General features: G+C 39.5%; 1 protein-coding gene across 1 annotated transcript in view; it reads left to right on the top strand.

The window, feature by feature from the left end:
* The first annotated feature begins 1,841 nt into the window (after positions 1 to 1,841).
* The window catches only part of phldb2b (pleckstrin homology-like domain, family B, member 2b), a 299,785-nt gene continuing 275,733 nt past the window's right edge, over positions 1,842 to 25,893 (top strand). Inside the window, exon 1 of the mRNA XM_039745516.1 lies at positions 1,842 to 2,117. Coding sequence (XP_039601450.1) covers positions 2,085 to 2,117 — 33 coding nt within the window. The 5' untranslated portion in view covers positions 1,842 to 2,084. The remainder of the gene's footprint in view (positions 2,118 to 25,893) is intronic.

Below are 25,893 nucleotides of genomic sequence, written 5' to 3'. Positions count from 1 at the left end.
ACATTTACATTTACTTATTTGGCTGACGCCTTTATCCAAGGAGACATTTATGGTACAATTGGTTACATTTCTTTTGGTTTTCCAATTGGAGTACAGGCAGGTCAAGTGACCTGCTCATGGCCACACAGTGTCAGTAGTGGGATTTGAACCCAGTTCAATACTTTATCAAAAGAATGCACTCTTTTGATATTGAAAATGTAGTTATTTTCAGTGAGGCAGATGATCAAATGCACCATGGTATGAGTAGCTGTTGGTTAGATGGGTAGCAGCAATGTAGTGCTAGGGAACTGGAAAATAATGCAGCTCTTTGTGATTGCTCATTTAGCTTTCTGGCCCTGCCTTTCTAGAATTTCGCCCCTAGCTTTATCTGTGAAGGTCCACCAGTGGTCAGATTTAAAAAGGTCACAAATTTCCCTTTGGCTTTAACTCATCTGTCGTTTTTTACTTTCTGACTGACTTTTGTCAGAAAGTACTGTACTGAAAATCTTGTCTCATGTACTCTCTGGGATTGTTGTTTACTTTAACAGGCTTTAAAATGTTTGTTAATTTTGTTTATTTATCATGTAGTGGATCTTGTACTGTATTTTCTGACATTAATTCACAATTTTATTTGCATTGTTAATGCTTTGTGAAGATGTTTATATAGAGAGTTTGAATGGAAACAAAAACACAGACATGTGCATCCTATCACCCCATCCCATCATGAGTGAGTGTCCACTTGGGACAACACATCATGAGCTGCTGGGTGACTTCAGTTTTATTGCCCCATCTGTTTTCACACAGAGACAGTACTGGTGGCATTTTAGAAATGTATTCCATTGCTTGCAGAGCCTCTTCAGAATGCATACAAAGAGAACACTCCCAAGTCCCTGTAACTGACATATGAAATACAGTGACATGGAAATCCTTCCAGACCCCTGAGGACCTGACAAGGGTCCCACTTCTCAGACAAACAATAGGCCCTCTTTCCTAAGGATTACCTTGGTATGCTGAGTTCCAGGTGGATTAGGAGGCAGAAATGTTTAAACCAGTGGGGGGAGGTGTGATGGGGGATCATTAGTTGAACAGGTTCCCACCTTGTGGCAAGCAGGGCATTGCTGGCCATTATAGGTTTAAGCAGTGAAGGCATTCAATAAATGTAATGTAACATGGGCTTTAAAGTCTTCCCACTGCAACATACTGAATCGATGGGGTCACTCATTGGTATGCGATTCAAATAAATCATTTTTTAAGATGTTAATAAATAAACAGTACCTGGCTAATATTTGAAGTGAGATAGACACTTCTCTAAAGTGTTACAAACTGATTACTTGAGAAAGTTAGAGAATTTTAAAGTGAAACTAAGGACAGTATATGAGTGACAGGCAGGTTAAAATATATCGATCTGGGCGTGGATGAATGTTACCCGCCACTCCAACACACCATTGATGATAACAAAAAGCGAAATAAAGAGCTCCATCCCATTGAAAATAGCGCCATCCGATCGGAAAATCCCCTTCTAAAACAAAATAGTCCCCAACGGGTTTACTTCTTCAGTGTCCTTTCTACGGCTGTCAGTGTTTCTAGCCTCCAAATGTTACAATGTTATCTATAATTATGTTTTCGATTGTTAACTAGCAGCAAAGGGCATACAGAAAAACGACACTTTAAAAAAAACTAATCTCATTAATGCAAAGTGGAAAAACTTCCCTTTAACACCTCCTCGATAAGGATGTTTCGTGGATCTCCTCGACGGAAACTGGACTTCAGCCATTGCCTTTAGACAGCACGCAACCTGGAGCGCCTTACAGCTGTTTCGCATTCCTAAGAAATGCTTGAGGGCAGCGCGGGCAAACACACGCAAACAAGTGCTTGAGCGAGCCCGCGCGCGCGCACGCGAGTTTGGGACACAGAGAAAGAGTGCGAGAGAGAGAGAGAGAGGGGGCTGCCAACATCTGGAGGACGGGAATGCTCTTCTGATACGGACAAGGCAAGAGCTCCAATCTTTGGGAAAACTTCCAGGAATTTGAGTGCTGGCTCACAGACGGCCGGGGCAGGAATTTCTTTTTGTGGTTTTGCGGCAGGGTAAAGGCGCGTTTCAGAAAATGACTGGGGAAGAAAAGAGCACCCCGTCGCCGGTAAGTGAAGGATAATGAAAGCTGTCATCAGCTAAAGAGACAGCAGCATTATTATTTGATGTATTGAGTGTATATATATGTGTGTGTGTGTGTTTGTTTTTGAGTAACATTTTTGTTGGCGACGCAAATAAGTTAACCTTCTAAGAGGCATTAACAAGAAGCAAACAGCTAAGTGATCTTTATTGTTACCAATCTTATCGTATTGTGTATTACCGTTTGCATAACAATTGGAGTGTAAATTCTAAAGATTTTAATTCGACTTGAAAATTTCAGTTCAAAGTCCTTTACTAAAAGTTTCGCTTAGACTGTATGCAACCTTTTCTAGTCTGATCCTACAGAATCTGCTATTGCACAGACACAGCATGACACCCCAGAGTCCATTTACGCAACAAGAAATTGAAAGAAGGGAGCGCTTCAGGCTACTATAAAACTTCCATTGCACTGAACATCATCTGTTTCTACTGTAGATAGACTTTGTGTGTACCATAGTAATATTGTAACCTCTTACGATTTTGAATTACATCCATCGTCGAACCGCTTAATCTAATTCATGTCCTCTGGTTCAGAAGTCAACGGCGAAGACCAACTCTAAGCGCTCAATGCTTTTAGTGCATACCCGTAAAGGATCGGTTTAGTGTCTCCAGTTAACCTAACCTGCATGTTATTCGACTGTGGAAGGAAAACCAGAGTAGTCTGAGGGAAAAAGCCAGTGGGGGATGGCGCCTAGCACATTAGCGTTGAACACAAGGCAGGAATCAAGTCTCCATTCCATCGTAGATGACACCAAAGCATATACGTACGTTCAGCTATATCGAAGCAATTTAGAGTTGCATGTGAACTGCTTCGGAACGGTTTTTTGGTGAAAACGTAGCTCCTGTAGGGGAATAAAATGGGAATAGCTTATAAACTCCACAAATTAATTTGAACCCAGGTGTGAAGCTCCGGAGAAATTACCATTAAGTGTTTTTTTTATTAAAGAAAGGGGGTATGGGTGGCTTGCATGGGTTTGGGGAGGTGGAATCAGGGAATGGATAAAAACAAATGTGAGATGCAAATACACAGGCCGGAGACTGCGCAGACACGTGTCACACGAAAATATTTACATTTACCACATTTCATTAGCAGTTTAGGAAACATAAAGATCAGGTTCGGTATTTTACTAGACTTCAAACATCATGATGTACAAAAGAAGCAGACAGAATAAAATCATTCAGATCACGAAACTTTGAGGTCAAACGAATTGGAACGCTACTAAGCAAAAAAAAAGTCAAATCACTACTAACATATGCCTTAGACATGTTGAAGGAAAACCAGAGTAGAAAAACATAATTTCTCCATTTACACCAAGCAGGTAAGTACATCAATGCTAAGGAAAATAAGAAGCTTAAATAAACATCCATTCAGTAATAATTTTAAAGTGATCAAACAATTCATATTAAGAAATAAGAATAGATTAAATATTCTTATAAAACAATTTAGGGCACAATGCTGCCTAGCACACACACATAACAACTCTATTACAAAAATGTGCCACAGCTTACCTTCCTAAACAATAAATGTCAGCCATGTTCCTAACAAAATATTCTTGTAAAAATTCAAATTCAGTTCTTTTCAATAATTAAATGCATGAAGTCAAAATACTTAAAGCTAATGTAAATTGGCTTAATCCGTATGTTTAGGGTCACCAGAGATGCTCTCCTAGAACCATAAGGCAGAGAGTAGAAACCAATCATGGATGGTGCAGCCCATCACATCAATTAACCTATAACATTACTACTTCAACCACATCCTCTTCAGCTGCTATTTCTACTACTCATAATACATCTTTTATTTTGCCCTGCAATGGATTAACACTTCATCCAGGGTTTGTTTCGGACTTGTACCTGGTGCTGCTATTGCCAGGACAGACATTGGCTCCTTGCAACCCAAAAGAATGCATCAAGCTGGTACAAAGCTGGTCTGCATGCTCATTTCACACTAAAAAGAAAGAAGTCCAGTACATCTTTCTTTGAGTTTTGGTTTCAGCAGTCAACTATATGTTGTTTTTAAGTACACTTACAGTATATTGCTATATTGTGTGCCTGTTAATTCAAGTGACTCTTTTATTTGCAGTAGAGCTTGAACATGTCAACTGGGCTGTAAGTCACTCTTACTATTAATTAGCATTGATTTATAATCAATTTTCAGTTATATATGTGATAACTGGTACTACTATATTATTGCTATCCTTAAAAGAAAGAGAATGGAGTTAGTGATGTGAAATCATAAGAGCTTTATGTACTAGACAATAAAGAGCATCTAAGAGCAACACTGCTACCCACTAATTGTAAAGTACATTGGGAGGCAAGCAATATGTAATAATGTTGATCTCATCACATCAGCGGACAAACAAGTAAAAGGTCCTCAAGCATTGCAGGATTTAAGGTGCATTGGAGGTGACTAATGAGGAACCCACACGATTCAATCATAAATCTGACAACCAGCAATCCTTTCTTTTTCAAGCAGGGGATTTAGTCTTTCATCATTTTTCAATTGACCTAAATGCACTCATTAGTTATTTATTGTACATATGAAAGTCCCTTCAATGTTATTTCATATCATAGCATTTTTAGTGACATACTTTTAGCTCAAGGGACTTGGGTTCAAAGTGTGAAGGTTGTTTGTGTGGGTTAGATTCTGCCAACATCTCCAAAATATGGGTATAGGGGACTGTCAACTCTAAATTTGTCTACTATACATCCATCCTGGTTTTATTTCTACCTTACATCAGAAGCTTGCAGGTTAAGCTATAGTACGGCTACCCTAAAAAGGAGAAATTGTTTCATTAAAATGAGTGGATGTGAACTTTTATTACAGTTGTATTATTGTAATTAATTGATCTAGATATCCCACCCGTTATCATTTATAACATTTCTTCATTTTCTTGCAAAATGCTATCATGTACAGTGTAAAGCATACCACTAAACAGTAATCATTCTGGTTTATGTTATATTTTTTATGAGGTGCTCAAGCACACATGCTTTCTTTCAATAATATGGCAGAAATGTACATACAGTACACTATAATGACAGGATAACCCTGTGACAGATGCCGGTATTTTGCAACTGCCTTACAATTGTGGGTATTTTGCTGTCAAGTCCAGCCACAAATAAACTTTGAAGTTCGCCTTTTGATAACCATCTGAACTTCCCTGTTGCTTCCGTTACTTCTATTGTTGCTTTGTATCAGTATCTCCCCTCAAGTTTTTTTTAAATTTATTTGTAGAATATGGAATTTCTTGAGATAAACTTTTTAAACATTTTTGAAATGTTGTTTTTGTAAAATGGAGTGACAACAGAACCCTAATTGAGGGTTATGCTGTCTATTTATCTGAGGGTAACTTCTATTGATGATAAATATATGATTGCACAGCTCTGACTAACTAGTTTGTATGTTTCTAGACTGTGATTTGTAAGAATACATAGCTTTTACTTGGTAATACAGAGTGCACTTTACATTAAAGACATCTCAAAACAAAGCAGCAACTTCAAATTTTTTTTAATGTTTGGCACACTATATTTATAAAATCAAAGTGAGCCAAAAACCTCTTTGTACAGTTAGGACCAGATGCAGGTCACACCTCCTACACTCCCCTCTATTAGAGCCAAGCCTCTCTTTCTTTTTACTGTTCTCCACTGCTGATTACATGCCTGACATACTGGCTTCACTGACTAGCATGACATGAAATATTGACTTCAAAATCAAGTATATCAAAATGTTAAAATAAACCAAATTATTCTTTCTACTCATATAATGAGGAACAGCATGTCGGTGCAGTGAGTACCACCTCCTCAGAGTAGCATTTGCATGTTAGGTTGCTTGAAAACTCTAAATTGTCCCCTTATGTGTGAGGGAGTGATATCCCATCCAGGGTTGTTTCCTGCCTTGCAACCATACCTGCCCTTAACTCTGAATTAGACCAGGAATGTTACAATAGAGGATGAATGAGCAACATTTATACAAAAACTGTTAGATTTAGTATTACTCTATCTATTGTAACAAAAGTGCTATATTGCACCCAAACCCAGCACAGACTCACATGGAGGTATGTGTAAAAGCACAAACAAAGAGCTTTACTTTCTTCACCTGTGGGGCACGTCTTCCCCATGAACCCCATAGGCACAACAACAGTCAAAAATATCACAAGCACCAAACACACTCCTCTTTGGCACCACCACTCCTCCCATCAAGCTTTGTTCTCCTCATCCCGATTCTGGCCACGGAGTGGTGGTTGCTGGCCCCTTTTATAGCCCACCCAGAAGTGTTCCAGGTTCTTAATCACCTGTTTCCGGTTGCACTTCCGGGTGGGGCTGAAGACTCATCCAGCCGGGCTCAGGGACCTATGCAGCGCCCCCTGGTGGCCACCCCTGATCCCAACAGGACTGGGGAGAACTCCATCTCCCATGGAGCCTTGTGGGAAGCTGAGGCACCACCGTCAGCCAGGGAGGCTGCCACCAAGTATCCCGGGGGAAGTATTGAGCAGCCCATGGTTGCTCTCCCAGAACATATGTCGACGGGGCGTCCTGGCTATCTATCTATCTATCTATCTATCTATCTATCTATCTATCTATCTAAAGAGAACACACATAAATGCAATCATTGTTCATTGCATTGTTGCCAATACTTCTCTTAGATTAAACACATATCACTTTACTGTACAATTTTATCCCATTGCAGACAAATTGTGCCACAATGCCAATATTAAGCACATACTCATATTTATCATCCATGTTAATGTTGCTAAAGCATACAACAGCTTATCAAAAGTTGGAGGTAACCCCATCCAACAATAGCAATATTTAACATAGCTATCATTTTCAAATCAGCAGCCCTGGGGACATTAATGTAACCTGTACATGTTTGGGAATGTGGGAGGAAAATTTTATGCAGACACAGGGAGAATGTCCAGCCTCTACATGCAAAATCAGCAGGTGGGATTTGAACACAGGATGTAGGAATCCGTTTCACTAACCACTGTGCTGTTATGCCACTGTATAGCTATAAATACTGTATTTACAGTTTATACAGTGCCTTCAGAAAGTATTTGGACTTCTTCACTTTACACATTTTATTTTGTTGAAGCATAATGTTAACTCATTTAAAGTCAATTGTTTACTTATCAAGAAACACATAGAATGGCGAAGAAAAAACAATATTTAAGAAAATGTAATATAAATAAAATACATCGAACCTTGGATTACAACACCTAAGGTGAAGTCTCTGACGTTAGGTAACCATCCAAATAATCGGATTGCGATTTAGACCTATGAATGTAATACTCTAATCTTTGCCCTGTCAAGTAAGCGAACCTGCTGCTGTGGCGCAATGTCATATGCATCGCCTCAGGTGATAACATCCGAGGTTTGATCCACATAAGGGGAAGCAAAGGTGCATACACCTGATGAATCCCAATTAGGGCGAAACACATGTCATGTATTTTATGTCATTATATTATTTGGCATGTACTGTATCACATACATACATACATATAAATATATATATATATATATATATATATATATAGTGGTCCCCGGCCGGGCTCCCAGGAGGACGAGAGGAGGGCTTGTGCCTCCTCCAGACCGCAAGGGGGCATCCGTCCTGGTTATGTTGGGGGCCTCGGGTAGGGGGCTTGGAAGCCCAGCCCTATAGGGACCCGTGGCCACTGCCAGGTGGCGCTCGGATGCCGGTTTATCCCGTGTGGTCCTCTGGCGGGGCTGGAGCCCGGCCGGGGCCTTGGAGGACCAGAGGAGGCGTGTGCCTCCTCCAGACCGAGAGGGGGCGTCCGTCCTGGTTATGCAGGAGGCCTCGGGTAGGGGGCTTGAAAGCCCAGCCCTGTAGGGACCCATGGCCACCGCCAGGCGGCGCCCCAGTGCCTATTTATCCCGGGAGCCCGGCCCTTCCGCCACACCAGGAAGTGCCGGGGGGAAGACGACAGGGGACACCCGGACGGCTTCTGGGTGCGCAGCCGGCACTTCTGCCACACAGGGGTGTGGCCAAGACGAATTGCCAGGAAGCAGCTGGAGCCCATCCGGGTTCCTATAAGAGGGGCCACCTCCCTCCAGTCATTGGTGGATGTCTGGAGGTAGCGAGACAGAGCTGGGGAGAGGATTGGAGGCGGCCAGGAAGAGAAGGCACAGTGACTGTGAGCCCTGGACTTTGGGGGAATCGGCGCAAGAGGCACTGGGGTTGATACACGAACTTATAAATATTGTAAATAAACAGTGTGTTGGGTGAACATATGATGTCCGTCTGTGTGTGTCCGGGCCAGCTTTCACAATATATATATATATATATATATATATGTGTATATATATATATATATATATATATATATATATATATATATTTAGTAGTGAGAGGGTGGAAATGTTACAGCACTTGAACTAAATAAAAAAAAACCACAAGTAACACATAAGGAAAGGTAAAAGGAAATTTCCAGTGGTTGGGAGACTGACATTTAACCATCAATTTCTCATACATTCTCTCTCTCTCCTTTCTTCCTGTTTCTATTTCTGTTTCATCAGGCCTCTAACTTCCTCCTGAGTTTTTGGGGCTTGTCCTCAGTTCTGTTTCTAATTCTGCACTCAGTGAGATAATGGCAATAAGACAGCATTAAGCCTTGTCTGGGAGTCACTTCCAGTCATGATTTGTAATCACTTCTGGGGTCAAGGAGTGGTCTCTCATTTGCTCCAGTGCACACTAGACTAGAATTCCCTCTAGTGGCCTCTGGTTCTTCTACACCACACAGCTTTGTCTTGCTCTTATAAAGCAATTTTCCTGTTATGGGGAAAACACAATCTCTCATGTTCCTTTGCCAGGAGATATTTCTACTTCAGTTAATTTTTCTCAAAAGCGAAACTTTCTTACTTAGATACAGCTGAGTCATCTGTCTCCTAACACCTTGTGATAAAATCATCTGCTGCTGCCCAAGTTGCAGCTCCTTTTTTAGTCAATGCCTCTGCCTAGTGGCTTTTCAGGTCACCTAGTCCAACTGCAGGGAAAAGCAATGCCTGGTGGTAGCTTTCATACTAGTCTGTCCATCTCCTGCACAATCCTACCCACATACAGTTCCATTTCTTACTGATATATACTGTATGTGTTTTGTGTGTGTGCATGCAAGTATATATCTATAGTATATGCATATTTGTATTACTCTCTCTCTCCCTAAAAGTGTAGTGCATAAGTGGTTGTTCATATCATCTCAAATCTCAACTATGTCTCATGGTTTTTCTAAATGCATTTTTGGGAGCTCTCTTTTCTGCACCTTCATACTCATTACACAGATGTTCAACTGGGCTAAGATTTGATGATTGGGAAGACAACTACATTTATTTTATGTATTGTTATTGGAACCATTCCAGGACCTTTCTAGCCTTATGTTTTGGAACACTATTATCCTGTGGAAAAACCCCACCCGGGGTTATTTCCAGTATTGTGCTTGAAACTCCCAGGATAGGCGTGACCCTAAACTGAATGAACTTGGTTGGCCAATGAGTGGAAGGATTTTGAGAAACTTTTAATATACTGAATTTGTATAACTTGTGTTTTTGTACTGTTTGTTTCTGAATATGAAACGCAAATATTTATTTATATATATATATATATATATATATATATATATATATATATATATATATATATATATATATATATATATATATATATATATGTGGCAGTAGGGGGCGCTAGCGCTCCCTTGAACCTTCAGGTACAACTCCAGACACTGGATAAAAGTCCAAGACTCTTTATTATTTTTTTACAGTGCACCAAGCACCTTCCACACTACTCATATATATACTAAACTCTTTCAAACAAACTCTCCTCCTCGCCCAGACACTTGCTCCTCTACCTCCCAGCTCAGCTTAGTGTCTGGACTGAGGCATCGTCCTTTTATAGTCCCTGACCCGGAGGTGTTCCTGTCCCAGCAGTCCACAGTTCCTTATTCCTTCCGGGTCAGGGCAATCAGTCTTTTACTTCAACCCGGGAGCACATCGTTCCTTCCCGTCACATGACCGTGACGTACCCCCAGGTCATAAGGCACAAAAGAGCCCATAAGCCCCCCCACAGCGGCTCCTGGTGGCCCCCAAGGTATCCAACAGGGCTGTGTATAAATACTACAAAGTCCATGAGGCCCTGCTGGACCTCGGGGCACTATCCTGCTGTCGGGAGGGCTCCTCCTGGCGGCCTGGGGGTGAGGACTGGCATGAGAAGCCGGCAGTCCTCCACAGTATATATATATATATATATATATATATATATATATATATATATATATATATATATATATATATATATATATATATATAATCTCTATATATATATTGTAGCGACTATAATAATATGTTTGTGTGCCATGGATTAAAACAATAAGGATCTATGAACTCTAAGGGGCCTACATTTACACTTGTCATGTATGCTAACCACTAGTATCTAGTAATTTCTGTCTGCTTATTCAGTACACCTCCTTCTCTTATGCTGCATACTTCCAACCATCAGGTCCACCTGCTCCATATTCAGAGAACCATTGATAAAGGCTGTCTTTTATTTCAATTCTTCTGAGGCTACTCCTCCCTGTGTGTAATTACAGGGTTAACAGGTCATGGCTTAAAAAAAGAAAGACTGGCCTTTAGGTCACAGTGCCATCTTGCATCACCTGACTCTATTATTCCCCTGAAGCCTAGCTATCAGTAACAATTCTCCTGGGCTGCTTGACATCTTTAATCAAATCTAAAGAAGTGTGCACCCGTCTGTTGGCTTAGAGGATATTATCAAAGCTCCTGTAGGAGATTTTGTAGTGCACTTTGGAGTTCTGCCAACAAAGCATTGCCCTAGCATGAGACCAGTGTCCACTTGTGGTCATCTAGCCATCATCCTCAGTATTTCCATTCCACAAGTGACTTCTTTCTCAGTCTCTCTCTCCCTCTCTGTTAAGGTTGTTTCCTTTCCAAAACTGGACACCTGCACTGAAGGTCTTCACTTCAAATGTAGAGTTTGAATACCAATGATGTGTAAATATTTTATGTTTAAGTCTTCACAGAATAAACCAAACCAAGATGTGTTTTCAATGCCCAGTCATTTTGATAAAAGAGATTAACAATCCTTCATTATGGAAATGTAATCAATTTATTTTTAAAAGTAAGCCCTTGCTTGCTTTTTCCGTGGAGGAAGCAATTTTTGTCTGTTTCTAAGGAAAGAATTTATAGAAAATGTTTTTTGCTTTGTTAAGCTAATTTTATAGTAACAATGAGCTTTTATTTTCAAAATTTTTGCTTTCCCTTGCAACAAATTATTAACTTGCACTGCAGAGTTCCTTCATTGGCATTGTGCCAAGGAATTCATAAATAACCATTACATTAACATAATAATGCTTACTTGAGGCATGTGAGCTTTGGTTGATGCCAACTAAATAGGGTTTTGATAGGCTTTCTGGCAGTGTGTCATGAGATTTTTGTTCATTTATAGTGGAAAAGAAATGTAAGTCAGAAAAGGATAAAAATGCATCTTGTACAGAATCTAATATTTTGTAGATAATGTAATTTCTTAAAAACCTACTTGCATTAAGCAACATTTATGTAAAGTTATTTAGAAGTGATGTGCTTGACTTTTGCTTCACCACTATTGGTCTGTTCAGACACACATAATAAAATAGTGAAAACGGCTGGGTGATTTATATACCCTTCTTGGCCTTACCAAGTCAGTGCAAGCTGAGAGAGCCATACAAATATCCTTTGTCTGTTTGCAATTTGTTAATGATTACTAACACATTTCCATTCTGTGGAAACCTTTGTCCTGCAAGCTACTTTAAACATACTATCAATAGAGGAAAAAATTTGCTCACCTGTTTTCATTTACAGGGGGACCTCAGGTTACGACACAGTTCTGTTCCTACAGCAGTGATGTAACCCGAATTTTGGTGTAAGTTTAAACACACCCTAGCCTAAGTCACTCACCTATCCTAACACTTTTGCAAAACCATAATCTAGAACATAAAAACACAACTAAGCCACAGATAAAGGAAAAGGACATAAATATACTGTGCTGTACACTGTACTGTAGTAACAGAAAAAATGAGTGTAAAAAAAAAATCCTTGTCTTTATTCCTTCTCATGTCTCAATTTTTCACGTTTTTATGGGAGTGAGTGAGGTAAACTCGAAATGTTGTATGTCGAGACGTTGTAACCCAAGGACCCCCTGTATATTTCTTTTAAGAAGTGCCAGAAGTGTTTTTTTTTCATTGAACTGTTTAGAGAATTCTTAGAAATGTATAAATGTATAATAAAAGTTATTTTAATATTTTGTTGTTATATTTATTGCTGTTGTGTTACTTTGTAGTTAATGGTTTTATCTATTTTTTTGTTAAAAACAAATGATCTCCTTTGTAGAGCTATATGCAGTTATATTGGGCTTACACTTGAAATATTCATTGTCAATAAAAAGCATTTCACTCAGACTAAAACTTTCACTTATGAACACTTTTACTACTGAAAAGAAGGTTATTACTTCTCAGTTTCTTTGACATAAGGCTAATGTCTCAGTTACCATAAGAAATTATATCTATAACTGCAGTTATATGTCATTGATACTCTTTTATACAAGTTAATAATTTCATTTTGACTACTTGATCCCAGGTGGGATCACCATAATATGTGCAGTAATTTATATTAAAGGGTATTGCAATTATTGTGCATTGCTGCTTCTGAGCTCTAGAGCCCAGTCACTGCATGTGTGTAGTTTGGATAATCTACCTTTGTCCACATTGGATTTTCTTTGTGCACTGTGGTTTTACTCCCTCATCCTGTAGGCCATAATTTTCAGAACAGGTTTCTGCAATTCCTATTATATCATAATTATGTGCAACTACATATAAATCCAACTCCCCTATTTCATTCTTTATATCTCTAACAATAAGATAGATAGATAGATAGATAGATAGATAGATAGATAGATAGATAGATAGATAGATAGATAGATAGATAGATAGATACTGTAGTTTAAATGTTTATTCTAAAAAGTTATTGATTTCATCCTGCTAGGTTTAGAAAAAGTTTTGTAGTTGTTCACTCTAAGAGAGAATTAGATTTTTTCTAATTTCAAGTAGTATATAATATCAGTTTCCCACTGACTTAAAATAGGTGAGTTAGGATTCTTCTAGTTAAGCAAGATAAGTCTATGTGCCAATAGTACTAAAGGCAATTACAGTTTGTTTGTCCTTCTCCACTTTAATCTCATCTGGAAGTACCCCAAACACAGGTTTTAGTGGATTAGGAGGGATTGTGACACCAAGGCTGTCTGAAAGGCATTTAAAGATTTTTGCCAAGAATGATGTTAATTTGGTGCAGACACAAAACATATGGCCCAATGAGGATGGAATTTGATTGCAACGTTCGCTGGTTGGAACTTGCCCTGGAAACATTTTGGACTATTTTAAATGAGACAGACGTGCTCGGTATATAATTTTAAGTTGAATAATTGTATGCTTTGAAAATATGGAGTTCAAGTGAATTCTGTGCATTGCTACCTTCCACTCCTTTTCTGAGATGTTGAGTGAGACATCATTTTCCCACTGTACTCTTGGATCTTTGAAAGGGAGGGACAGTGAAATTTTTTTATATATAGCTAGGACTTTGGAGAGTATTTTAACATCATTATTCAGAAATGAAATTGGTCTGTATGGTGCAAATTGTAATAAGTCCTTATTTTGCTTAGGAAAAATGATAATTAATGCTTGGCGAAAAATTTGAGGTAGAATTTTATTGTCTCTATTTTCTGTAAATGTTGCTAATAAAAGGGGAGCTAGCTTAATTGAGAATTTTTTATACAATTCGGCAGGGTAGCCAACAGGGTCTGCTACTTTCCTACTCTGAAGTGTGTTTATAGCATCTAGTAATTCTGATAGTGCCAGAGGTTTATCCAATTCCTCTACACAGAGAGTATCTATTTGTGGTATCTATAATGCATCCAGAAATGCATTAGATTGTGTCTTGTCTTCTTTAACACTAGAATTACCAGAGCCTACGAAAAAACTTGTAGGTCCATCCCACCTTAAATCGCTTCTTAAAACTGTTCTCACCTCTCTGCCAGCGTCTTTTGTTAATCTAAATGTGCTGATAAAAGAAAAGCTGCAAGTAGCCGGCTATTCTATCCCCCCCCAACGACTTAGAACGTGCACAAACTTCTCCCAGCTCATGCCTTGATTGATTATCTGGGTATTCATGTGTGTTCCATTTCTACAGTAATCCATGTAAACACATTTTTAAAACAGAAACGTTTTTCATATTGTAGTAGTAAATGACAAAATGGAAGCATAAACTATATAATGTATGAAGCCTGAAGTCCAAATATCAAACACTTTCACAAAAGGTACAAATATAACAGAACAAGTATGCTTTTATTCAGTAGAAATAGTATTATTAATTAGCCTTACTACTTCACTGAGAATCACATATTTTATACTAGCTACTAGTACAATGAAAACATAACTGGAGGTGATATACGTAACATAATGCAGGATTTATCATCAGATAGGCTTTTTAATATGTTTTACTATGTGAAAATAAAAAAAAATATAAATCCATGCTTTAGCAAAACTGCTTAATGTAGTTCAGAGTTGTGGACACTGGAGCTTGTCTAGGCAGCAATAAGAGCAAGAGAGCGATGTATCACAGCGCTCACTCACACAAGACAAGTTATCAGCTAATGTAACACACAGGTCTTTTCAAACTGAAAAGAAAACCAGAGTTTGAGGGAAAAAAAAACACTCAGACATAGAATACGTTAGCTTCTAGCACAAGGTAAAGCATTGAACTTACTATGCTGGAGCTGTGAGGCAGTAGGACAGACTAAATAGTAATACACCTCTACATCCATTATCAAACTCATTTACTTCAATTCAGACTTGAAGGGAGGTGGAGTCTGTCCTGCCTCAATTGGGCACAAGACCAGAGCACAAGTCCACTAAAGGCAGGACACTACTCAATCAAAGGGAATATTCATCCAATCTCAAATATACATTGAAACAATTTAGAACTGGTACTGAACCTAAAATACATGCCTTTGAGTTGTGGAAGATACCCTGAGGGCAATCATGAGAGATATGAGAAGATCATGCAAATTCCACATACACAGTGCTAGGGTAAAATTTAAATCCTACAACTCTGGAACTGTGAAGCAGTAGCACTTGCCTCAGTGTTCAGTAATCACATTGAATATATGAACCATTTGAGATTTCCTGTCTTTATCACAGAACTGTACAGTATACAGGTATGTGCTTGAAGTGCACTATTCTTAGTTGAATAATATACTAATGGTTTATTGATTGCAAAAATTTATGATTTGAACCTTTTTATTTCACTATTTTTTTAGGAAACATAAATTCAGTTTTGGCATACAGTATGTTGCTTCTGCTTTCTTGGAGTTAATCATTTGACTTCATTGTATGACAACACTGAGCCTCTGTTTTGGACTGCTAAAGTTGGGGGCATAGTACACGTAGTTTGGTTTTTTTTTACCCTAAACCTCCTCATAAAATCAAATCATTCTTAGAGCAGGGAAATGAAGAACAAGTTAGTGTAGGACTTTAGCTATGTTATTTTTGACTTTGACTACTGGTCATTTATTTTCTTCAAGACATTCTTAACTTGCTTCATTTACAACATCAATTGGTTAATGTGGCATTGAGTTTTAAAAGACATTTCCCCCAACTTCACACAATAACCTATCATAGTATCAAATTTTACATATGTGGCCCTTCTTTGTGTGACAAAACTAATGGCTCCAGCCATTGTACTGTACCTCATAATTATTCAGTAATCATTCTTGTAGGTCATTCTTTACCAAACTAAGCTGTAGACTTCCACTTTGGCTGCTGGTTTTAGTCCCACTCAATTACTCATTAAATGGCCAGTCATAGGATTTAACTAATAACTTACTTTAACTCATTGCTTCTATTTAAAATGTATTGTTGGTATATGAATGTTTATAGATTTATTGTTATTTTGGAAAATCCACTTCTTTCCTTTTTGTTTGAGTGGTTGTTGCCATTTTGTGATTTTTCCTTGGCTAAGGCTATGTCGTTTACATTAACATAAAATAAAACCTTGTGCTCACTATCGTGCACCTTTGATTGAAGTAAATGATAGAACATTTTACTGTAATTTAAGTTTGGGATAATGAATCTATTCCTGTATAATCAAAAACACATTTGCACCCCACATGGGACCAATGCAGAGTCATTCATCAAACTAACACACAAACATTTGATGTGTAGGAGGAAAAAAACTCACTGAGATACTGGGAAGAAGTGCAAATGTCACAAAGGCTGTGCATATACACAAGAAGATTCACATTTATTCTGCTGTGAGGCAGCAGTGATAACAATTGTATACTGTGCCTATTTTAGATTAGAAAGGCCACAAAAAAGTTTATATATCTGAAACTGATTGGTGCCTTTCAGAGACATCTCATAGGCATGGGGAATGAAGTATGTATGTTGGTAGTCTGCGTCACCTGGTCTGCCTACAGTACCATTGTTCAAGGAAAAGAATCAAAGATCTTAAGTCTTTACAGGATACAGCACATGCTGGTCATCTACAAAATCGACTATATTTAAAAAAAGAAGGTCTGTTAAAACATTTTACTAAAACTCAAATAACACACACAGCAATTTGTTTTCCCACAAACATCAGCAATTCTAACTGTTTTCCAAACCCACCTTTTCCTTTGCGGGAAGCATTCAGCATAAGGCAGAAACTAATCCAAGATGGAATATTTAATTCACACAACCATGCAAACTTGTAATGAGATAGTTTGAAGAGCCAGACAATCTAATAGACATGTATTTAGGACATTGAAGGAGTTCAGAGTCTCCAGAAGACACCCCCCTCATGAAAATGGGTGACAGTATGCAAACCCCTACAGACGGTGATAATAATGCATTGAAAGTAAAGATGCACACACACAAGAATACATTTAATGCAAAATACTATATGTATAGGAAAAGAAAACGATTAAAGATTATTTTCACACTGAAATGTTGTGCCTTTTACCTCTTTTCTTTTTTACCAAGAAAATAACCTTTAGTCCCAGCCAACACAGAGCAAGGCTGGAAACTCTCTCTCTATATATATATATATATATATATATATATATATATATATTATAGATAGATAGATAGACCCTTTTCCCACATGGGAACCAACACAGTCGATAGTTATGACTGAAATGAGCTAACAAATGAGGACAATTCTCAGATGATGCCAGAGGATGTTGGAAAAAGGGCCCAAGTGCTTTTATTAAAAAACAGTCAAAAACAAAAGTAAAACCAAAAAAGTGTCCATTGTGTAGTGTTCTAAAAACAGTACATAAATAAATCCATAAAAACCCAATGAAAAGTGGGGATAGAAATCAATAAACCATTAAAAGAGGTTAAAATGCAGACTGACTTCTTCTGATCTCTGCCCACCTCCTTCTCTGTCTCCATGTCTAACCCATTGCTCGTGTAGCCAGTGCAGCAGCCACAAACTCCTTTCTGCTGACCCCCGTCTTGGCAGCCACCAGACATCACAGCCAGACCATCCGAGGTCAGCTCTCCTCCCTTCTTCCTTCATGCTCACTTCGTGGCACCTCTGAAGCCTAGGGAGGGCACCTGCCTTGCTCACCACACTCCACCAAATATTCAGTGAGGAAAACTAGCCCCTAGAGCGCCACAGACAATGCCCCTTTGCGGGGCCCCAGCTCGTACTGTATCCTCGATCCAGGTGGCCAGATCGTCCTTCCCAAGACTGCCTTTCACATCCTTTAACCTTCTTCTCTTTCGATCTTTTTTCCTTTTCTTTGATTCCTCTCCTCTTCCCCTTGTCACACGCTGCAGGAAGCCAATGAAGCAATTGAGAATGATCGACCCAACTACCTCATTAACTCCCCGCGGTTGTGCAATCGCACCCACGGAGACGGACAAGGGTTTATGGATTTAAGACAAGGGTTTATGGATTTAAAACTAGGCCTTTTTTTTTTTTTGAAGCCGTGGACTCGCTATACCATATATATCTGTGGTATATGGGGATGTTAATCAATTTCAGCTGCTTTGGTGTTAATGAAATTAACAACAGGTGCATTAGAAGGGCAACAAAGAGACAAACCCAAAAACAGGAATGGTTTAACAGGTGGAGATCACTGACATTTTTCCCTCCTCATCTTTTCTGACTGTTTTATCACTAATTTTGCATTTGGCTACAGTCAGTGTCACTACTGGTAGCATGAGGTGATACCTGGACCCTACAGAGGTTGCACAGGTAGTCCAACTTCTCCAGGATGGCACATCAATACATGCCATTGCCGAAAGGTTTGTTGAGTCTCCCAGCACAGTCTCAATGCTATGGAGGAGATTCCAGGGGACATGCAGTTACTCTAGTACAGCTGGAGAGAGCTGTACCAGGACCAGTATCTGCTCCCTTGGGCAAGGAGGAACAGGATGAGCACTGCCAGAGCCGTACAAAATGACCTCTAGCAGGCTACTGGTGTGAATGTCTCTGACCAAACAATCAGAAACAGACTTCATGAGGGTGGCCTGAGGGCCTGATGTTCTCTAGTGGGCCCTATGCTCACTGCCTGGCACCGTGGAGCTCTATTGGCATTTGCCATATAATACCAGAATTGGCAGGTCCACCAGTGTTGCCCTGTGCTTTTCACAGATGAGAGCAGGTTCACCCTGAGCACATTTGACAGATGTGAAAGGGTCTGGAGAAGCTGTAGAGAACGTTATGCTGCCTGTAACATCGTTCAGCATGACCGGTTTGGTGGTGGGTCAGTGATGGTCTGGGGAAGCATATCCATGGAGGAACGCACAGACCTCTACAGGCTGAACAACAACCCCTTGACTGCCATTAGATATCGGTATGAAATCCTTGGACCCATTGTCAGACCCTATGCTGGTGCAGTGGGTCCTGGGTTCCTTCTGGTACACGACAATGCCTGGCCTCATGTGGCAAGAGTATGCAGGCAGTTCCTGGAGGATGAAGGAATTGATACCATAGACAGACTCGAATGACCTAAATCCAATAGAACAACTCTGGGACATTATGTTTCGGTCCATCCGACGATGCTAGGTTGCACTTCAGACTGTCCAGGAGCTCAGTGATGCCCTGGTCCAGATCTGGGAGGAGATCCCCCAGGACACCATCTGTCATCTCATTAGGAGAATGTCCCGACATTGTCAGGCATGCATACAAGCACATGGGGGCCATACAAACTACTGAGTATGATTCTGAGTTGCTGCAATGAAATTAAATGGATTAGCCTGCCACATTATTTTTTCACTTTGATTTTTGGGCTGCCTTTGAATTCAGCCCTCTGTAGGTTGATAATTTTCATTTCCATCAAACGATGTGGCATCCTTTCATTCTTAACACTGTCACACACATGTGCATAGGAGGCAGCTGAAGGGCTTAGAGAGGACTGACGCTCTTTCTGAGTTCCCTACAGGTCTTTCCCGGGAAATCCCACCAGGAGCCACCACCTCGAAGCGGAACACATCACTTCCGGCCCCGGCCCCGAGGACGACATCACTTCCGGTCCCGGCCCGAGGACGACATCACTTCCGCCCACCATCCTATAAAGCCTCCTGCCTTTGCTCTGGGAGGCAGTTCTGTTTTGGACTCTGTCGTGTAAACTTGCCTTGCATGAATCAATTGCTTTTGCAGCCAGGAAACCACATTAAACGGGTGGCTGCCCCAAACCTAGCCATGCCTCAAGTCTCTTCTTATTACAACACATTACCCAGTCCATTTCAGAATAGATATCCAGTATGATTTTTTTTTCTCATTGAGATCTGATGTGGTTTCAAAGTGTTCCTTCAGTTTTTTCGAGCAGTTTATATTGTGGCTGGATGTGGAATGACAGGCAAGGCGGACCTGAAACTTCGGGACACCATCCAGGTCGTACAATTTACTTTGAGTGGAATGGAGGACTAGTATATATTTATGTCCTCGGGCTGAGGGCTCTAAGGGTCCTACAATATCGACCCTGATTCTTTCAAAGGAGACATCAACTAAGGGAAGGGGAATGAGAGGAGCACGGTCCCTCCTAGGAATTTGCCGTAATTGACACTGGACAAGAAATAAAAAAACGGTGAACCTCCTCGTTAATTCCCGGCCAATAAAATTGGAGCTTGATCCACTCTAAAGTTTTTTGGAGCCCAAATGGCCTCCAAGGAGGTGGGCGTGTGCTTATTCATAAACCTGCCACCATTAGACTCGTGGAATTAACAACAGTTTCACGAACTCCCCTGCATGTTCCGTGACCTGATATAATAGATCATTTTCTATTACAAACTGAGGACCCTGTGGCATGGGCTGATGTGTGCGTTGGTCATGACCTCAAGGGGCTGGGATTCCTCCTGACTTGTTGAGGTACGGGTGGACGATGTATTCGACTGCGATGGTCCAGGCGTCTCCCAATCCTCCTTGTGGGCTTCCATATCTCTCTCCATCGGCTTTGTACACGGCGTGCATACAGCTTGAGACGAGTTATCCCCATCTATAATGAGGCCTAAGTTTTTATTGGGAGTAGTGAATAGTTTACCACATTTGTTATCAGACCAGTCCAGCCCCAGAATCGCTGGAAAAGGAGGATTATGGTGGCTCACCATGGGAAATTTTTTTAGCATCCTCCCTGACTGACAAAACATAGGGCAGTATTGTACATACAGATTTCTCCATGTATGCATTTAGTACTGGTCTTTTCTTTAATTCTTTGTTGCAGTAAGACATATTGCCAGTCAACAATGTATATATTGCTGCAGGAATCAAACAAGGCTTCTACGTAGTTTATAACCATTAATGACTACAGGTCCCGTATTTGATAACGTCAGGAAGTTGGCCAGAGTGCACAAAACATCTCCAGCCCTCCACCTACATCCCGCACACACGGCAGCCCGGGAACTCAGAAACAGGTTCCAATTTATGTGGAGTAGATTTATTTTTTAGGACATAATCTTTAGGAAATCCACTAGAGGACTGTTCTGCTCAGATTTCGAGGCTGGCATGGGTGGTTTTATGAGCAGTATAAGCTCTTCCATAGAATCTAAATCTCCCCAGTCCGGCTGGGCAAATTTTTGTGAAGGCCCTGTAGAGAAATAAAGCAGGCAACCTGCTGCACTATTTGGCAGGTGGTCAATTCAAATGGCCTTAGCCTGCCCCTGGATCGATCTTTCCAGATTGAACTCCCATTTCTTTATTCTTCTCACCTGCTGGACTGGGGATAGCCCATATTTCTCTGGGACCTTAGTCCCAATGGGCGGCTCAGCTCTCTCCTCCAAGAGAGCATAATAAGCCGTTTTTGTTTAATCCTCAGAAACCAGCCTATGTCTGTGTGTCCTTTTCACACTCTCCACTTGGTAAAAACCTAGCCAGGTTTTGTATTTTGGGAGCGGAGCCTGTACTGAGTCCTTCCTGACCCCTGAACGCACTCCCCCGCCAGAAACTCGGCCCCGGTACTTTCCTACCTGGTTTGTTATTAGTTCGTGCCCCAGTTTCTTCTGGGACTTCATCCTGCTGGCTATGCCACTGTGAGAATAAACAGTCCAAGACATCATAAAGATTTGGGGCAGCCACCCATATATTGTTTTTCTCAGCTGCAAAAGTTGAATTAAGTAACACGCTGTGCATAGAATAGAGTCTACAAAGACAGTATAATGAAATACCTGAATATGAATTTTGAACATGTCATGGTGGGTTATCAGTAGAGGGTCTAAGGGATGTCTCAAATTAAAGGGAATGAAAAACATAGTATAAGGTAGTGAAATGAGTTATTGAAAAAAGAAAACAGCACCAAAGACAAACCAATGGAGGAATGCAAACCAAAAGCCAGAAATACTGTGTTGTAACAGAGCTGGTATTGTGTAAAATAGGTGAAGAAGTACTTCCTAAAGTTTGTGTAAGTGGTATGACATTTGTATGTGGTTGTAGTTTGTATTCCTCTGTCACTTGTGTTGAAGTTGTAAAGACTTGAGTGTAAGAAATGAGGAAAGGAGGAGATTGCTGCAAAACTCAATTACAGAACATCACAGTAATAGTGGTTGTTAATGTTATAAAGGAATTTTAAATTTGATTAATTCAAAGCAAAAACCAGGTAAAAACAATCTTGGTATCTAAGCCTAAAATTATTACTGAATTATTATACAGCAGGTTTGAATAAATTATTGCTAAAAAAAAAGGAGAGAAGGACTGATGAGAGCTGGAGGCCAGGAGCAGTTCCTCCCCCAAATTAACAGGTGGCCCTGTAGGGTTCCTAGGGTGACAGTGGAGGGCACTGTCAGGAGAGGACCTCCCTGATTTCTATATGACCTGAAAGTGCTTCCAAAAAGTACTCCCAGGTCCAATTCAAAAAGAGCCAACTGCCATACCTCAGAGAGTATATACAGTTGTGCTTGAAAGTTTATGAACCCTTTAGAATTTTCTATATTTCTGCATAAATATGACTTAAACCATCATCAGATTTTCACATAAGTCCTAAAAGCAGATAAAGACAAACCAGTTAAACAAATGAGACAAAAATATTATAATTGGTCATTTATTTATTGAGGAAAATGATCAGATATTACATACAGTATTTGTGAGTGGCAAAAGTCTGTGAACCTCTAAGGTGAAATTAGAGTCAGGTGTTTTCAATCAATGGGATGACAATCAGGTGTGAGTGGGCAACCTGTGTTATTTAAAGAACAGGGATCTATCAAAGTCTGCTTTTCACAACACATGTTTGAAGGAAGTGTATCATGGCACAAACAAAGGAGATTTCTGAGGACCTCAGAAAAAGAGTTGTTGATGCCCATCAGGCTGGAAAAGGTTACAAAACCAAAAGAGTTACAAGACTCTAAAGAGTTTGGACACCAATCCACAGTCAGACAGATTGTGTACAAATGAAGGAAATTCAAGACCATTGTTACCCTCTCCAGGAGTGGTTGACCAACAAAGATCACTCCAAGAGCAAGGCGTGCAATAGTCGGCAAGGTCACAAAGGACCCCAGGGTAACTTCTAAGCAACTGAAGGCCTCTTTCACATTGGCTAATGTTCATGTTCATGAGTCCACCATCAGAAGAACACTGAACAACAGTGGTGTGCATGGCAGGGTTGCAAGGAGAAAGCCACTGCTCTCCAAAAAAAACATTGCTGCTCGTCTGCAGTTTGCTAAAGATCAGGTGGACAAACCAGAAGGCTATTGGAAGAATGTTTTGTGGAAGGATACAACCAAAATAGAACTTTTTGGTTTAAATGAAATGCATTATGTTTGGAGAAAGGAAAACACTGCATTCCAGCATAAGAACCTTATTCCATCTGTGAAACATGGTGGTAGTAGTATCATGGTTTGGGCCTGTTTTGCTGCATCTGGGCCAGGACGGCTTGCCTTCATTGATGGAACAACGCATTCTGAATTATATCAGAGAATTCTAATGGAAAATGTCAGGATATCTGTCCATGAACGGTATCTCTAGATAAGGTGGGTCACGCAGCAAGACAATGACCCTAAACACACAAGTCATTCAACCAAAGAATGGTTAAAGAAGAATATAGTTAATATTTTGAAATGGCCAAGTCAAAGTCCTGACCTTAATCCAATCGAAATGTTGTGGAAGGACCTGAAGCGAGCAGTTAATGTGAGGAAACCCACCAACCTCCAAGAGTTGAAGCTGTTCTGTACGGAGGAATGGGCTAAAATTCCTTCAAGCCAGTGTGCAGGAATGATCAAAAGTTACCGGAAACGTTTAGTTGCAGTTATTGCTGCAAAGGATGGTCACACCAGATACTGAAAGCAAAGGTTCACATACTTTTGCCACTCACAAATATGTAATATTCAATCATTTTCCTTAATAAATAAATGACCAAGTATAATATTTTTGTCTCATTTGTTTAACTGGGTTTTCTTTATCTACTTTTAGGACTTGAGTGAAAAATCTGATGATGTTTTAGGTCATATTTATGCAGAAATATAGAAAATTCTAAAGTGTTCACAAACTTTCAAGCACCACTGTATATATATATATATATATAGTGACATGTGAGCCGCTGCCCTGAACCCAAAAGTCTAAGAACTTTAGGAAAACCAGTTTTATTCAATTTGAAACAGGAACAGGAAGGTTATTTATTACAGTGGGAGCTACCACTCTACTATACACAGACACAGCAAACGGGCATGGTTGGGGCCAGGTCAATGGTCAAGTTATAATGTTCCTTGCATCACCTATCAGGCAACAGATGCGTTGAGCGCTGAGACAGTGAACTTGCAGTTGCCTTTGTGATGCTGCAAACCTATGAGGTGCTATGAACCTTTGGTTGCCTAGGCGAAGGACAAGCAGACCTTGACGGATGCCTCAGTCGCGTTTAGGTGTGTCGTCAGATTGGGGAGGGTCTCAGAAGGGTTCAGAACTCTCACAATATATAAATATATACTGTGTTTTTTTGTTACAGTATTTGTTATTATGATTATCGATTCAGTAACCTGATGATCTATGGATAGAAACTCCTCTTGAGTCTACTGGTGTAGAGCAAAGGGTGACTTCTCTGAACAGCATTTCCTTCTATTATGGTTCAACTGATCTTAACAATATCAACATTTAAATCCTTGTACATTCAGACAAAAACATACATGTAACACAAAATGCATTCTGTAAACCATGTGCATACTGCTTACATTTCATAGCTGACATATAAATTACTCACTTGTATTTTTATGCAAGTTTGCAAAGTTCTTGGCAAATCTTCCTTCATCTCTTAAACTTTTTTTTTAAGTTTTTTTAAGCTTCAGGGCTTTATCACATGCTAACTCAATGCTCATTTTTGAAATGCAATATAGCAGCAATTACATGTGTCTGTCAAACAGTTATATAGTTATTATGAAAGTTTCAGTATCTGAAAGATTTATGATTACAGGTCTGTGTAACACACCCATATAATAAGAAGAATGGAAGGCAAAATGCTACTCTTGATATATACATTTATAACCTATTATGAAGTCAGAAATTGTATGATCTCAAAAAAATGGAAAGAGACTTAACCAACTCTCAGTAATAATAAAATGATATAGGCTGATAAGTGACAAGAAACATTTTTTTTGCTAAATGAAAAAGTATGTCTGCTATCTTACATCAAAACAGACAAAGATTTTTTTTAGTACTCCTAACAAATAAAACCTTTTCAGTGTCTGTTTGGCCATTGGATGACTAATTTATGGATAGAAGTACAGAGCATATGATGATTCACTGTGAAAATACACAAATATAGAGAAAACCAAAAATGTATGTAAGAAAGCCACGGAGACTTAAATATATAACCTAACACCTTGTCATATGGGGACTATTTTAAATAAAAGTAGATAAGAAAGTGAACAGGAGGGCATGCATAACGATAAAATTAATAGTCCAAAGAATTATGGTGGACACAAGGTAAACTAGTAAAAATGTTAAAGTTGGATTTAAAATTTGGCTGAATGGAAAAGTGAAATATTTAAACAAAATGACAGAAATAATAAATTAAAGAACAAAAAAGCAAAATATCAAAGAAAATATATATTAATTTCAACATCCCAATATCCTGTGTTTGATATTGTTAAACTTTATGCTATTATACCAGGTTTTTTTTTTTTCTCATATGGTGCTCTTTTCGGAAAATCCTTTTTTGACTCTTTTCAAAACCAAAACTTACTTCACAAACACATTCCAATCTTTCCCAGAATCACCCAAATGAGTGA

Source organism: Polypterus senegalus, chromosome 2 (assembly GCF_016835505.1).
Source record: "Polypterus senegalus isolate Bchr_013 chromosome 2, ASM1683550v1, whole genome shotgun sequence".
Lineage (NCBI taxonomy): Eukaryota > Metazoa > Chordata > Cladistia > Polypteriformes > Polypteridae > Polypterus > Polypterus senegalus.
This window is presented reverse-complemented; position numbering and strand designations above follow the sequence as displayed.